Source organism: Centruroides vittatus, unplaced genomic scaffold, assembly GCF_030686945.1.
Source record: "Centruroides vittatus isolate TY-2023 unplaced genomic scaffold, ASM3068694v2 contig_1057, whole genome shotgun sequence".
In the NCBI taxonomy this organism is placed as follows: domain Eukaryota; kingdom Metazoa; phylum Arthropoda; class Arachnida; order Scorpiones; family Buthidae; genus Centruroides; species Centruroides vittatus.
The window spans coordinates 693,486-710,908 of NW_027120684.1; the positions used below are offsets into that span (position 1 = coordinate 693,486).

Here is a 17,423-nt window from a genome sequence, read left to right on the forward strand (position 1 = left end):
ATAATTTATATTTTTGTATAGATAAGTATAATCTGCAAACATTAAGATTTTTAATTATCTCGAGAATGGTTGATTAGAAGACAAGTGTCAAAAATTAAAACTGAATTTTTATCAGTTTGTTTCTGATGATATTTTATTTGAATATAAAAGCAATAATTCAGCATTCTAAGATCATAGTTATTGAATAAATTTTAAAGTAAAATAATTTAAATGTAAGAAATATATTTTAATACATACCATTTATTTTTCGGCTTCCGAAACTTCCAGTAAAGCATGTAATTCCAGGTTTAACTTCTTCTTCTGGTAAACAAATGGCAGTAACATAGTTATTCAATAATAATGGTTCTTCTAACTTTATTAATGCTACATCATAATCTCGTATTATTGGTGATCTGTGTGTAGATGAATGTGGATGATGAATAATATAACTTGATCTTCTTTCCTGTGTTGAATTTTCTAATGTTTTCGAACCAATAATTCCAGCATGAACTATCAAATCATTAACATTTGACATATGTGTTCTACAGCAAACAAAATTGTTAAATAATTTAATATTTTTAAACTAACTAAATTAGAGTATTTAACAATTTTAAACAAAAAAAAAGAAAACATACTTTAAACATTGTGATGATGTTAAAACCCAAAGTGGTGAAATAACTACAGCATGACATGATTTATTTGTTTCATAACTATTAACAATTGCCAAAGATGTCCACTGACCAGGAAGATGCCCGTTTTCTTGACCCCCAACTATCCGTTTCCTCCTGTATTGATTTGAGGCTTTTCCACAATCTATAAAAGTTTCATATTAAATTTAAATTCATAGATAAAGTTAGTTAGTTAGATAGATAAGCAAATTCATTAGTTATTGACTTTTGTAAGATGAATATGGTAACTGTGTTAATAAGTTTCTCTTTTAATCATTTATTAATCACAATTAATCAAATATAGAGAATAAAACTTAGAATCTTTTAAAGTCTATGTTTGTATTTAATTTAATTGATTTTAAGAGTGTTCACTTTATGGTGTATTCAAAAAAACTTGTAAATTTGAAAATATTTGATTTTAAGTAGAGTTTGAAAGCTCCAAGAAAACTAATAACTCTCAATATGTGAAATCATTAAGATTAAACTTTATAAATATAATTAATGTCAACATCTCCAAATGACAGATTTACCATTTCTTATCCAAAACTCTTAGGATCAGATATATTTCAGATTTTGGAATGGTAAGATGCTGCAGATACATCATGGTAAAGCTTTGGCAATAATTCCATTTTCCACACAATTAATAATGACAAACATTTACTTTTCTACTTCTCCCTATTTCACATTGGCCTTTACAGACTTCAAAGTGACAAAAATCACAAAACACTAAGTATCAGCTTGTGGCAGAAGCATGTCTGACTGGTAGGAATGCTAAGACATGTCTGGCATAAATGTTTGCAGGTGATTTCAGTGAACAACTTTCAGTTTTCAAAATTTGTAATATAAATAGGAATTATTAAGACACATTCTTTCAACTAATTCACATTGATTGAAAAACTGAATAGCTATCATACCAAACTCTAACACTGCCAATATGTTCTAGAGTTTTACTGTATATAAAAATGAGCAGATGGAGTTCTTTAATTATTTAAAGTTTATTCTTAATAACCTTTATGTCATGTTTGTTTTGTGTTGGATTGGTTTGAAAATGTGAGCATTAGAAAAATGGATTGATTCAGAGTTTAATTTATTGGACATTTAAAATGAATTGTTATGTCAAATATCTGAAGGGGGAAATTACTTATAATACAAAACAATACAATCTTCTATCATTCATTAACCAAAGCAATGACTAGTTCTGTCACTGCTTTAGTTTTCTAGTAAATAAAGACTATTTTTAAAATGGACGTCTTTATATTAATGATAGGACAGTGTATTATGTTCACTTTTATATTCCACATTTTTTGCTAAATCAATTATAAATTATTATTAAGTATGAGAATGATAATGAAATATTACAATTATTAGTTAAATTCTACCTAGTGCACCGTCATGGCGGCGGTCGTGACTGTTCATGCTCCCGACTGACTCCTCCCAGGGGGGAGCTGCCAGCAGGCTGCCGAATGAATATCATCACTAGTTATTGATATGTGTTCAAGAACTACCGTGAATCAATAACTAGTGACGTTATACACTCGGTGGCTTCCCTCTGGGAAGAGTCAGTTGCGAGCATGGCTATGGTGGTGCACTAGGTAAAATTTGACCCAATTATTCAATGTGTATCATTTACATTGCAAGTATATAGAAAAAATAAAAGATACGAAAATCTAAAATGCAGACTGAATTAGATCATCCTTCAGAGAGCAATTGATACGAGTATATAAAATGAAACACAATAAAACGACAAATTTGTATAGTATATTACACATGAATAACAAAAATTACATTTACTTTTATTCTTATAAACATTTCACCTGAATTTTCAAGAAAGAGCTCATAGTTTTATACAAGTTGAAGTTAAACACAAGAAAAACTTTTGTCATATTTGTTTTTGCTGAAGTTCGAAAAAACTAAAAAAATTAAAAAAATAAATTTAAATTACCTACCAAATAATTTACATTGTACTGTTGCAGCTGCATTATTATCACAGGAAGGAGTTGATTGTACACCAAGTGTCCATAATGTGTTATTAAATGTATCATTTCTTTTCATCCAACCAACATTTGAAAATACATTTATTGTATTGACCGAAAGAGCTTCACTGTTGAGTAAAATAAAAAAATTTCACAGTTATATAGAATTGCATTTTTATTATTAATTTATGTATTATTTCAATCATTTAAAAGTTTTTTCCAAATTTAAACACAGAATTTTTTTTAGAAAATTTTTTTGTAATTTGCATAACATTTTCAAATGATAAAATTAAAAAGAAAATTATCTATTTGAACAAAAACAGAGAACATAGGAAACTGGAAGTATATAAAAATGATTAAATTCATGAAAAAATAACCATTGATTTAAGTATTTATATAATTTATATAAAAGCTTTATAACTTAATAAAGTAATGTATTAGTAAAATTTAGTTATAATGTACAAAGATATGCTTAAATTATGTATTTTTCTCCTCTGCAAATTAAATGTTCATGAAAATAATTTTGTAAATTTGTATTAAATTATACAAGTTTTGGATCAGTAAGTTAGATATCTATCAGAATATCAAATTTGACTTGACACAGAGTATGCTTTTGAACATGAAGTTACTTATAATTGAAAATATTTTTTAAAAACAAACACTTTTAAACAGTCTGATTATTGAATATTTTTTATCAAAGAAAAAAATTATAATTGAAAGTGATAAATGAAAGAAATCTCTCAGTTTTCACCCTCCTCCACAATGCTAAAGACCATCCAGATGTGTGCCTCCAACCAGGCATATACACTATCCCTGTCACAGAACCAACTGCACCTTGGAATATACAGGTGCTACAGCATGCTCTTTAAAAACCCACCTTAAATACTATTCTGTTGTGTAGTATTTGCTGTGAAGGGCTTGGCCGACATCATATTGGCTACCTTCGCCTCCAACCCAGACATCAACGTCCATTTAAACCATGCCCACCTCATACATAGCACTACTCACAAGGAACGGCTCAAGTATTTGGAATAGTTGAAGATATACAAGACCACCAGAAAAATGCCACTATAAACTTTTGTGATGTAGAATCCTTCCACCTGCTTGGAAGTTGATCTATGAGCTGTAATCTTATATCTTTCTCCCCTCTCCCTCTCTCTTACGTCACCCTTTTTAACATGTGTATGGCAATACCTGTTGTTTTAACAGCTGTTGTGGTCAGTTAGCCTGAAGATGCCAGTTTAACATAAGCAAAAATGTTAGCTATTTTGTATTTTTTGCTAGATATTAGTTTATATCTAATATTATTTCCAGTTATTTCAAAGGATCTTATTTATTGATTTCTTAAATAGATTTAAGATCAAACTAGAAAAACAACCACTCATACCTTTAAATGCAATGCAAATTTTACTTTTTCTAATCAACAAAAGAGGACACTTTTACAGTTTGTCCAATAAAAATTTCGTTTGTAAATTTTTCAGTGTGTTTACTTTTTCTAATGTTTTCAGCCGTTTAAAATCTCTTCCTTCGATAAACTTCCTAGCAAACCACGAGTTTGCTAGCTAAGTTTGGGTAAGTTCAGGATAAAAACTAATTGCAGTTTAAAAATAAGAACAAATGCTGTCCTCTGAAACAATTTGTATTTCAATTCTAAAGTGTTAAAATTTCAAAATGCAATTTGTTCCAGAGAAAGCTTTCATTCTTATTTTTAAATTGCAATCAGTTTTTATCCCGAGGAAGGGCATTTAATACAACTAAAGACTTTAAAGTAAAATTTGCATTGCATTTAAAGGTATGAGTGGTTGTTTTGTAGTTTATGGCAGTTTTATCTGAATAGATTTAGGATAAATGTTTAAAAATATATTGCTACTAAAATGATTAGATAAGCTGTTTCAATCATCTTGAGGTTGTTTCCAATGGTAAATAAAAGAAACTTTGTTAGAGCATACTTTCATAATATAAAAAGTGGCCCCCAATAAATTAATTTTCTTATATTTATCATATCTTTCATTATGTCTTTTCAAGTAAGAAAGTAGCTATTTCATTTCAATTATATTTCAATTATTCTGCTATGTAATTTTAGCCATAAGCTGGCAAAATAAAATGAGAAAGCTAATTAACTTAGACATTAAGAAAGAAAGAATTTCCAATCAAGAAAGAGGAAAAAGTGTAGAGATCTGAGTGCTGAATATGGTATGGCTCGATCAATGATCAGTATGATTTTTAAAAAAAAAAGGAAGAAATAAAAAGTTTACAGGTATGTAGTGAATCTCTATTTTAAACAATTCACATTATAATATTATGGACCAGATAAAAACTGTATGGTGTATAAAAGTCGGATAAATTAATTTTATATCATTTTTACACTTATATTTTTGGTTTTTGTATTATATTTTTTCTGTTTAAATAGTTATATTTGATGGTAACTTTGCTATAGGCTGTGGACTTGGAATTGATTACCACTAAATGCATATATGTCAATATATTAATATACTACAATGAACAAGATTCTGGAACCATTTACATTTGTTCTAGAAACCCCACTGTAAATGCCAGTGAGTATCTACTTATTTAATTATGTCAGTATAGTCAAGAAAATTTTTGTAGTATTTTTATGTGTATTCTTGCAACAGATACATTTTATTTTGTTTAAATGATTTATATGAAGTAATAAATTATAGATTATAAAATATTAAATATAATTACAAGGAAAAAAAATTCAACTTTAACCAGAAAATCTATTTATTAAATCAAACATTTTCAGCCGTTGTCAGGATATTTCATATTGGAATAATAAACTGTGTAGAACATTATATGTAAACCCAAGTAAAATATTCAAATTAAACATTGGAACATTCTAAAAATGGCATAATTTAGGATGTTCCAGTGTTTAATTTGAATATTGTAATTGGGTTTATATATAATATTCTATCATTCCAATACAAGATATACTGATGATGGCATGGTCATACGCCATATCTTTTTTTGTATATTTTATTTGTATATATATATATATATATATTCCCCTTTCCCTTTATTCCTCTACCCTTTGTTTCCTTGTCCCCCTTCTTTTGAAAACTTCTCTCAGCGGGTGGCGATGAACTGGTTATAAGACAAAAGAAACGGATAGCCTGGAGGGGCTAAAAGGGTGATAGACTGGCCACTTTTGGCTGAGACATCGAGCTGTAAGAACGTGTTTGATGAGGTCTCCAAGAATTTTGCACCAACGGGAGAATGAAGGAGGCAGCATGCCGAACGTAACAGAATCTAGAGAGGAACTCTAGTAATCTAATACAAAAGTCCTTCTGGAAGTTTATCGAAGGAAACACAAAGGAAGGAGAAAATTCGAACTCCACAGTCATCGAATTTCGTATCGTCCAAGAAGGCCTGAGTTATAGCCACCACCACGAGTTTGCTAGCTAAGTTTGGGTACCCGTTCTTGTCTGGTTCTATCCTATTATCTATACCTTCTCTTTCCCTCTCTAGTATAAGTAGTTTTAAGTAATTAGTTATAAGTTTCTTTTTTTGCGTTCTTTTTGTAACGCGTCATGTACCTCAATTCTTTTGTCGCGAGATCTTAGAATAACGATTCTGCCCGAGTGTCAAAAATTTATGTCCAAGGAGTGTCGGAATACAAATGATAATCCTGTATAAATTAACAAACGCGGGTGAAAAATAAAATAAAGAAGTTTAATTTTCTCCTATCCCCTCATCGGACTCTTTTTCACCACGTGCATTTTACAATAATGGCCACAGAGATGACCCAAAATGTTTGATTTAATAAATAGATTTGTCAGTTAAGATTGAACTTTTCTTCCCACATAATCAGTTTAAATCACCTATTTCAGAAATTATACAGTATATCAAATATATTTAGTTATACCTAAATCCATACTCTTGACAGAGTGTATTTCCATCTTCTTTTGTCCAGTCTTCTCCACATAAAAGTTTCCAAGTCATACTCAGATGATCATAAATTTGCACCACACCATTAGAATCAACCTGAACTATTAAAAAATTTTAAAATAATATGTATTAAAATGATGATAATGCCAATAACAAAAACAATTTGATTTTAAAAATTTATTAATATTGTGATAATATTCTAGTTATATTTTCTTTTAATAATAAATTTCTAACAATAAATAAATTAAAATTTTTACACTGAACAGAGTTTGAAACAAGGAAGAATGTCTTAATCAGGAGTTTGAGCTATTGCAGTGGCAGCTTGTGGGTGCTTAATGTGGGGGTGCTGCATGGCAGTAGTGTAACTAGAACTGTATCACTGGTGGATGAAAAGTACTTTTAGCTGTTGTCTGGATATTTATGTAAGTGAATTTGACACACTCAAAACTTTTTCCTGTACTTATTTGGTTTTTTCTTTATTTATTTACAAAAATAAGGGGTCCCCCATGATTATGTTACTGCTGAGTAACAACTACTATTTTACATAACAATATATATATATATAAGCTAAACCTCTCTTTAGTTCAAAATATTTGCATTTACATAAAATTATTATATATTAAATATATTAATATATTAAATTAGAAAAAATCCACCTTATAATAAAGAATCTAAATTTAATGAAAAAAATGCGTTTTAGATGCTAGCTCCATTTCAGATTGGTTTCAAAATAAGATACAAGAAAATACAGTTTGAATATTGTTTTAATGAAAATAAAATGTTTCAAATCCATTTTATTTATTATTATTTTTTTTTTTAACTGTTCAGTTTGAGATCAGTTTGGCTATGGAATTGGGTATTGGGTTGTTGCAAATGAAATGGCTGTTTTTAAAATTTAAACTTTCCAATTTTATAGTTCAACTTTTTTTATGTGAAGAGTGATGTATGTGTGTAATTGGAAGAGCACACATATAATATGTGCATTTAAAAAATGTAATCTCATTTATATTGTGCATTCCATATGTTTAAGAGTACTTTTTCTGATGGTAGGGAAAAAAAGGAAATTGAATAATTTTATTTTTCAATTATAAGAAGGGATAAAATGCAACCAAAGCAACCTGAAATACTAATAAAACTTTTGGTGAAGATTCTGTGAGTGAGCAGGCCACTATGCATTGATCCAAAAAATTTTATTCCAGGAATACAAATCTCAAAAAACAGAATTGAAGAACATGAAATCAGAACATCACCTGAATGTCTGGGAAATCACAGAAAGGTTGAATGTACTGGACACTATTCAACTATTTATAGACATCTAAACATGTTAGGAAAAGTCAAGAAGCTCGACAAATGGGTGCCACATGAACTCAGTAAGAGAGATAAGGAGCATAATTTGGAGGTCTGCAGTTCTTTAATTATTTGGCACAAAAATGAAAGTATTCAAATGAAATTCTTTCCCATCTGCCTTATTCTTTAGATGTTTTGCCAATAGACAATCACTTTTTTTTTTATAAATTTAGATAGTTTTTTGGCAAGGAAAGTCTTCAAGTAAGAGGATTCAATGAAAAGTACCTTTAATAACTTTTTGGCCTCTCATTTTTGTGATTTCTATCAAATTGGCCTAATACATTTCTATTGCATTGGGAAAAGTGTATTAATGTTGGTAGAGACGATTTTGATTGAATATATAAGTTTTAAATTAAATTAATAAACATTCAAAATCAGAAGTAAAAATTAGTCATTTCATTTGCAACCACTTAATAGATCTGAAAATATTTGTTTATTCATTTTTTTTTCATTAAAGTTGACTTCTTAGTAAATTAGATGAAAAATCTAGCTTATAGCATCTGGAGGAGTTGGAAATATATCAAGAACTCAAATTTATATGTATGATACTTTATATTATTTAAATTTTCAACATAAATTATATATTTGGTGCAAATTAATATGATCATATAATGGTTTTGAAGAATTCATATATTAAACAGAATATAAATCTATTTTTTTATTACAAAAAATAGATTTAATGTTTATTTTTAAAAAATTTCTTGTATATGTTTGACAATAAAAACAAATATGACAGCTGGATGGGCAAGCAGTCAAGGTGGCAGCCTTACCACACTGGGGGACCCAGGATCAAATCCAGACAGGTTGGAAAATCCCCAGAATTTTTCAGGGGATGGGGTCCAACTGGATATGTTAGCCCCTGTCCCTCACCACCCAGCCATCCCATTGTGGGCCTGGCCAAACCATAATGAGCTTGGTAAATGAGGACCTCTTAGTGTCCACAGGGTGAAAAGGGTTAAAAAAAACAAATAAGATAAAATATATTAACATACCACATCCTTTTTCATCACTTCCATCTAAACAGTCTTCTTTTCCATTACATTTTAAATCCTTTGCTATGCAAACAGAATTTAAGCATTGGAACTTGTCAGCAGGACATGCTGTAAAATTACATTATCTTAATGTTTATAATGCATGTAAATTAATAATCATAAAAAAATTTTAATAGTAAGCAAAATGATATGCAGAATAGAATTCTGCTATGGTAGCAACTTCCAAATTGGCTTGTAAGTTTTGACAAGCTTTGGTTACCACTATGACTGAAGGAATTAAATGCTCTACATTGATTTTCACTGGCAGTATGTACTTGGGTCTGTGTTGCAGAAAGTGATTAATACTTTCTGGCACATTGATATTTGAATAATTATGTTATTCAATCTTACGAGGAAAGTTGATTTTGTAGTGGAAGGAACATGAGAGCCAACATAGCTTTTTATTTGCTTTTTCCTGTATTACTCTTGAATGCTTGTATGCAATGGCATAAATCTTAGCTAATTGCACATACAAGTTCCATGGATCACAAACCTTGTAGATAAAGAGAGAGCTCTGCAGAAGCAATCATTTTTGTTTTTCTCTAATAATCCTAGCAAGTAACTTGCACTCAACATTTGGTAGCAATGGTCTAACACAAGGAGGAAATTAGCTGTACTTAATTGTGATGCATTTCAGAGTTAATCTGTATTGACAATACTGTAACAGAAAACATAATTGGATATGTTTATTGAGCCACTTGACTCTAGATGTAAGAAGTAAGAAGAAGCTTTGTCTTGCAGTTTCTATGATACAAAATGCTCAAAACTGCTTCATGCGATGCCAAATAGTTTAAGAAAATATTAACACTGTCTGTCGGCATTATTATTTTACTTGAAATATTACTACAAGTACTTTCAACAAATTTCAGATTGTCTTCTTCAGGTATAGAATAATGGAACCTTACAATTTAAAATATACATTAATATATTACAAATGGTAAATTTAAAACATATTCCATAGGATGCGTCAATACATTGAAAAAACTATAATAATAATAATAATAATAATAATAATAAATACATAAAACAGAAATAGTAAGTCTATATACATACTACAGTTCTTTTCATCTTCATTCTCTTTGCAATCTTGGACTCCATCACAATACTGGGCTAAAGGTATGCATAAGCCTTCTGGACAGAAAAAGCGATTTGTATCGCATGTTGTTCTTTCAACTAAATTAAAATATAAAATCAATTACAGATTGAAATTTTGATGTGTTTTAAGATATTTTGTCTAAAAATTACATTACCACATCCAACTTCATCACTACGATCACGACAATTGTAAACATTATTGCATATGTCTAGTGGTTTAATGCATGCACTTCTATCTGAACAAAATAATTCATTAGCCTCACAATCTTGTGGCTCTGAAAAATAAAAATATAATCAATCTTCTTTACACACTGGGATTCAATACAAAAACACACTTACAATAAGAACCAGATAACCGGAGTGGTTGATATTAGCCTGAAGAAGAGCCCAGATGGGGCTACGAAAATGTTAACGACCCTAATATCAACCACTCCAGTTATCTGGTTCTTACATAAGTGTGTTTTTGTAATAAAAATATAATTAGTATTGTGGGTTTTAGAACAGACACTTGAATATTCTAATTTTAACTTGAATTACCACATCCAACTTCATCACTTCCACCTTCACAATCCCAAATATTATCACATCTTGCTTTTGCCATTATACATTTAGTAGTATTTTCACATTGGAAATTTGTACCACAATATTGACCTATAACCAAATCAAACTTACTTTAATTATATAATAGATTATCAGATATTTTATAGTAATCTTGTAAATCTGATTTATCGTATACTTACAATCTAAAAGTTCATCAGATGAATCTGGGCAGTCATTAATTCCATCACATTTCTGAGACAAATCAAAACAAATATTTCCATCGGGACATGAAAACTGTCCTTTAAATTTAAAATTCAATTACTTTAAGATTTAGTCAATAGAAATAAATATCAAAATAATAATTATATTTTCATAATACCTTCAGGACATGATGTATATTTGGTTTCATTCATTGTTAAATTGTTCCATTCTTCACTATATTCTTTTGTGTTTGTCCCATTTTCGTCAAAATTTGCATTACTATATAAATCAGTAACAGTCATCTGAAAATCTATATTTATATCTGTGGAATTTGCCAATTCATCACCAGTGGCTAAAGTTGAAATACTTCGTAATGATATGTCTTTATTATCTGCCTCTGTAGGAAATGTGTCTGAATCATTTGAAACTGTTGTTAAGAAATTCATTACATTTTCGCCATACGTACTATTTATTATTTCTGATACTGATATGTCTATTATTTCTGTACTGTTGACTTCTAAAACTTCTGAATCAGTAATGTTAACAGTTTCATTATTTATAGTAGAAGTTACATCAACACCTACATCTGTGTTATATATAGTATCATTATTAGTTATATTTTGTTCCATACCTGTTTGGGTTAGAAAAGTTGGACTATTTGTGGTATCAATCATATTTGATGTGGTAGTATAACAACTATCACAGTTGTCAGTAATATTACCTGTAACTGTATCAGTGAAAGTAAAATTTTCTGTTGTGTTCTCAGTAACAATAATTTCAGTAACATTGTCACCAGGTGAATTTGTTAACAGTTCAGTTTTTTCAGTAGTAGTTTGAGAAGTATATTCATTCCATATTGAAGATGTATTTTCTTGAGTTGCCAAAATATTATCCTGAATTGTAGAAATATCATCACGAACTGCACTAGCTTCTGTTGTTATAGAAATATTTTCATCTTTTTCTGCAAACTCAGTTGTGGAAGTAAAACTTTGAACTTCTGTTACATTTAAATTATCATTATGAACAGTTAGTATAGTATCATTATTTAGATTAACAACTGTATTTTCAATAGGATATTCAGTAGTTAAAAGAAAAGGATTTTCAGAATTAGCAATAGTTGTTTCTGAAAATGATGTATCATTTGTAATATCAGTATTATTAATATTCAGTAAGTATTCGGTTTCTGAATTTTGTTGTGTGGATAAAATTGTACTTTCTGTTGTGAAAAATAAATCATTTAATGTTGTTTTCTCAGTGTTTGACACATCTGTTATTTCTGTTCTGTAATGTAATGTACTAACGTCTGATTCAGTCACATGGGAAATAACTTCAGTAACATTATTTGATACATCATTTGTACTTGTATCATTAATGTAATCTGTAATATTCGAAGTTACAAAATTCAAATTTAACACAGAATTTGATACTGTATCTGTTACTTCAAAAGAATTATTTTCTGTAGATATTGAGTCTTTAGTGAGATCTGAATCTGTACTATAATCATTAGTTACAATTGTAACATTTTCATCTAAAATAATTAATGGACTAGTCAAATTATCAAAGTTGGCACTTTCAGTTATAACTGAATGTTGAAAATCAGTAACTGAATCTAAGGAAGTATTACTTATTGTTACATTAATAGATGTAAATGTTGTAGTGTTAATGTTATTATCCAAATCTGTAATATTTTCATGTAAATCTGTTTTATATGTATCTGAAATTGTATGTTTTATCCTTCTATCTGTGTTTGTTTCTGTCATTGTAGTGAAATCAAACATTAAATTGTTATTACTACTAAAATTTTCTTTCAATGTGGTTGTTAAAGGAAAACTTTCAGTAATGTTTTCATTGAGATTTATTTCTGTAAAAGTTGTAATATTTTCTAAACTATTATTAAAATCATTAGGAATTTCAGTTACTGAATTATTGAAATTTGTTGTAATAATAGGCTCTGTAACAGTTGTTATTACTGAATTACTTTGAATAGTTGTCATTTTAGAAATGTTATATATTTCAGTGACAGTTATTTCATCTTCATTCCTATTTTCTGGATGTAATGAACTATCATTCCAATTATTCATTTCTGTAGTTATTTCCAAATCTTGCTTTGTAGTTGTTTCGTTAGGAATGAACGTTGATTCATTCCTAATTATCATTTTGTCGCTAGTAGTTATCATTTCTGTAAAATTTTCTTTTGATTCAAGATTAGATGCTGTTGTTGACACAGTAGTGAATGCTTCTTCTTCAAGATGGGTTGATTCATTTACATTTTCGGTTACTGTCACATCACTTATACTTCTAAATGTAGTTACATTAAATTCTGTCCAAAGAGATATTTCAGACTTTGGCATCAAAGTTTTTTCTGTGACTAGTTGTAATGGAACTTCAGTTGTTGTTGTTGTGATTAAACTTTCTGTTTTATCACTAGTGTCATCCTTTGTAATACCTTTATATTAAAATAAAAACATTATAATTTTAAATTTAAAAAAAATTAATGACTATTAATATGTGTATATACCTGAAGATTTTTCTACACATTTCCTTTTATCTTCTGCTAAAATAAAATTATCAGGACATTCACAGCTTTGAGTGTAATTCATAATATTCCATTGGCATTTATGGGAACAATTACCATTATTTACTTGGCATGTGTTGAAAATTTCTGTTGAAATAAACAAATGATCATGTAAGAAAATATGTAATCAAAGATCAAAAAAACAAAAAAAAAAGTTATAAGTTTTGATAATAAATAAGCTCAAATTCAATTTATGCAAATTATAAAATATTTTATCATTTCATTTTGAAAAAAATTAAAATTAGATTTTATTTAAGTCAATAATGGAAATACTGTACTTGAAACTGCTAATTTTAAGTTATAGGATTGCTTTAGCTGTTTTAAAAAATATCATTAAGGATATAAAGCTATATTTAACAAAGGTTTTTATCCTGTAAAATAAGCTTTTTTTTAACTGAAATATGAGTGAAATCAATACCACCACCATCATTAACAAACAACCAAATGATCAAAGATTTGTTGATTTTGCTCATATTTTTTGTTAGAACTTATTATTTTGTGATCTTTTAAAATGGACTGTTTCCTAAAAACATTAGTGTGATAAATATTTGGAATTTGAATTTCATAACATCAAATATTTTTATTGGTTCAGATATTGGTATAAAGTTTATAATGTTTCACATTTCACTGATATTAAAATGTTCTGTTATATTGAATTTTTCATTTCATATACAATTATCATCATTAGTTTCTTGAATTTTATTCGTTATATTCTGTGATCTTGGGACAATATATTATTAAATATTATTTTTAAAATAACAAAACTACTAATTTCATTCATTGCTTTTTAAATAATTAAAATTTACCTTTTACCCAAATTGATGTTTCATTTACTCTATAACTGTCTATCATTCCATTCTGTTGTGCAACGTACATTTGAAAAAGTTCTGTGATATTGTTAGGTATATTTAATCCTTTAAAATTAATGCTGAATCTGAGGACAATGCTACCTGGTCTAAATAAAATCAGAATTTATCACTACATTTTAAATTAATTTAAATAACTTAAAAATATGAATTCACTAATTAATAAATTATATTTTATAAATTGAATTTATCAATTGTAAAAGAAATTTGAAAACATTAGAAGATATAAAAATACAGTTAAAATTGAGATTTGTTTTAAATATTCAGTTAAATTATTTATTTAATGATATATTTTTTTAAGTTTGAGAATCAAAAACATTACTTAGAATTATTTTTATTCTAAAGAAATGTTTTTCTTGTATTAAAATTACACGATAATCTACATATTCTTATTTTTAAATAATTATTGGTTAATAAATCACTTCGTAGATTTATTAACCAATAATTTAATTTAGGATTCAATAATTTGAAATTTTGATTACAACAATAAAACAATGTGCATTTTGTAAAATGTGGAAAATATTCTATTGATTTTAAATCAATTTAAAAAGCAAGAGGTCATTACAAATAAATTAATTTAACATATAACATTAAAAGAATCAAAATTAATATAACATAAATATACATAAATAATTGAAACAAATATTAAATTATCATTATATTATTATAACAAGGGTATCGGATAAGGGTAGCAACTGTACAGAAAGAAAATTATTCCATGTCAATTCTGTAATTTTTATCTGTTTTCATAATGTAAATCATCTTTCAATATCAGTTTAAACGTTAGTAGTAACATTTTTAATTTCTTGATTGTTTCTATTTGTATAAAATCTATTTGTCTATTTGAACATAAAAAAATAATTCTTTTTTGTACCTTAATAAGATAAAAAGAGAGTATTTTTCATTTCACAACAATTACTTTATATCAACTGTACTTCTATTTCATTCAAATAGTTTTACCTGTAACTTTAGTGTGTGTTCTCTAAATTTTATACAGTAAAACCTGTGTAAACCAGACTTGCACAGTACTGAATATATTTGGTTTTCATTTTAAATGGGTTTCTTTTAACACAGAAAATCACCTCACTCTGAATAATTTTTTCCATTTTGGCAGGTTTCTGTTTTATTAAGGTTCTGTTTTAAATGGGTTTTACTGTATATGCAATTGTAATTAGAGATACAACAAGTTAATTTGATATCAAAATGCACAATAATTTGATAAGACTATCAATATGAAATAGCATAATTTTATTAATAAAAATAACAGGCAGCAAAATGTTACGAGACACCAAAAAAAATAGATTTTTAATCATGTTTATCTTAAGTTATTCTAGGATATTCAAGGTTACTAAAATTGCAAAAGAAACTCTTTTCGTAAAATTACAATTGAAAAATTCGAATCCACACAGCTATAAGTTTTGAGTTTAATAACAAAAACATGATTTAAAAAAAAATAGGATTAGTATAAACATAGAATGAAATACCATTTAAAAGAGAATCTAGAGTGATTTCACCTGAGGAAAAAATAAAAGAATAAAAAAATTAATGAAAGAATAATTATTCTAATCTTACCTGATACTAAGAATTTCTACTGAGCTAAAATTCATTCTTAATTGTTCTAAGATATTTGATATCTGAAAGAAAAATATATATTAATACTTAAATGAAGTGAAATAGGACAAAATTTTCTGTAGATTTTATTAAATGGATTTACTGGTAGCAATTAAACTTTTGATGACAAAATGCATTGTTTTTGAAGTAAATATTGTAAAAGCAGCAGCAGAAGCAGCAGTAAGACAGGTATCACTCTTTGGTACAACCTGTGTTATGTAAAAAGGAAGAAGAGGTGGGGGTGAGAAAGGAAAAGGGATGAAGAAAGGGTTGGGATTCATGGGCGTCTGATGGTGCTTTATAAGGAAATTTTCTACTGAACATTTCCTTATAAATGTTCAGTAGAAAATTTCCTTATAAAGCATCATTGCGGGACACCCATGAATCCCAACTCTTTCTTCATCCCCTTTCCTTTCTCACCCCCACTTCTTCTTCCCCACCCATCTTCCCCCTTTTCCATAACACAGGGTTGTATCAAAGAGTGATACCTGTCTTACTACTAGAAATATTCTGAAAAAAAGAGCCTAAAGTGATTTGGAAGATTATGGAAAGCATATAGTATAATATAATAATAATTAGTATAAAAATATAGTAATTTAGAATTTAGGAGAAGTTCAATTTTTTTTAAGATTAAGCTCTTCCATATTGAAAAATATATAGATAAACTTCTGATTTTTATAGATGTTATTTAATATGTAAGTAAAACAAGAAAATACATAGCTTATCAAACTGTATTGGAGTGATATAAAATTGAGATCACATCAATAAAAGACTAATTTTATCTTCATTAATAAAATTAATCTTTTATTGAAGTGATCTCAATTTTCTAATGCTCCAATACAGTTTGATATATCTTCACCAATTGGTACTTCAAGATAATTAAATAATTCATTGGAGACAAGAAGCTTACAACTAAATATTTAGTGTTTCAGATATTTCTGAAATAATAATGCTTTAAAATGTTTAATGCATCAGAAAATTAAGTAATAAAATACTTTTCATTAGAAAAAGTTATATGCTTATAATTCCAGGTTATGAAACTTGAGAAGAAATAAAATAAAATAAGGTAATAAGTAATTATAGATCTATTATAAAATATGTTAATATATCAGATTATAGTGGCACCCACATTAAACCAAATCAGATAAGGTAACAGATTAATTATAGAAGTTAGGTAGGCATTTATAGCTTTTAAAATATTTTTGAAAGACCCTTAAGGCTTTAATATCAGTAATACATTAGCCTTGAATAGTAGTAGTTGATTGTTGTTACCTTATTTTATATGGTAATATAAGGAGTCAATTATAATATGTTCATACCCAAATATATTAAATCATTCCATACTGTTTTAGAATATAGTTATATATATGTGTATATATATATATATATATTTGTATAAGTAAAAGGTTAGAGTAAAATATTCATATATTCATTTTCTGAAAGTAAAAAACTTAAATTTGTTAACAACTTTCATTTTCAGATAGAAAATTATTATTTTTCCTTTATTTTTGTATCTGACAATCAATTACTATTACAATTATCTGATGTGGAATAGTAATTGATTTTCAGATAAAATTCAACAATTAGAAAAATTTTGTATTTTTGAAAGAACACAAACTATTGTACATAAA

The 17,423-nt window shown here is 27.7% G+C and overlaps 2 protein-coding genes across 5 annotated transcripts in view; both read right to left on the bottom strand.

Moving 5' to 3' along the window:
- The window catches only part of LOC136972479 (THAP domain-containing protein 1-like), a 306,926-nt gene that overhangs the window by 144,801 nt on the left and 144,702 nt on the right, over nucleotides 1-17,423 (bottom strand). The window lies entirely within an intron of this gene.
- LOC136972185 (uncharacterized) overlaps nucleotides 1-17,423 on the bottom strand; it is a 56,120-nt gene that overhangs the window by 13,553 nt on the left and 25,144 nt on the right. For all 3 annotated transcript variants that reach the window (XM_067266752.1, XM_067266746.1, XM_067266758.1), the window contains 13 exons: nucleotides 15,754-15,815; nucleotides 14,122-14,270; nucleotides 13,259-13,402; nucleotides 10,919-13,186; nucleotides 10,740-10,838; nucleotides 10,537-10,650; nucleotides 10,155-10,274; nucleotides 9,958-10,077; nucleotides 8,866-8,973; nucleotides 6,504-6,627; nucleotides 2,594-2,748; nucleotides 615-792; nucleotides 238-521 (listed from right to left, as the gene is read on the bottom strand). In XM_067266752.1, the coding sequence (XP_067122853.1) occupies nucleotides 238-521; nucleotides 615-792; nucleotides 2,594-2,748; nucleotides 6,504-6,627; nucleotides 8,866-8,973; nucleotides 9,958-10,077; nucleotides 10,155-10,274; nucleotides 10,537-10,650; nucleotides 10,740-10,838; nucleotides 10,919-13,186; nucleotides 13,259-13,402; nucleotides 14,122-14,270; nucleotides 15,754-15,815 (3,925 nt within the window). The remainder of the gene's footprint in view (nucleotides 1-237; nucleotides 522-614; nucleotides 793-2,593; nucleotides 2,749-6,503; nucleotides 6,628-8,865; nucleotides 8,974-9,957; nucleotides 10,078-10,154; nucleotides 10,275-10,536; nucleotides 10,651-10,739; nucleotides 10,839-10,918; nucleotides 13,187-13,258; nucleotides 13,403-14,121; nucleotides 14,271-15,753; nucleotides 15,816-17,423) is intronic.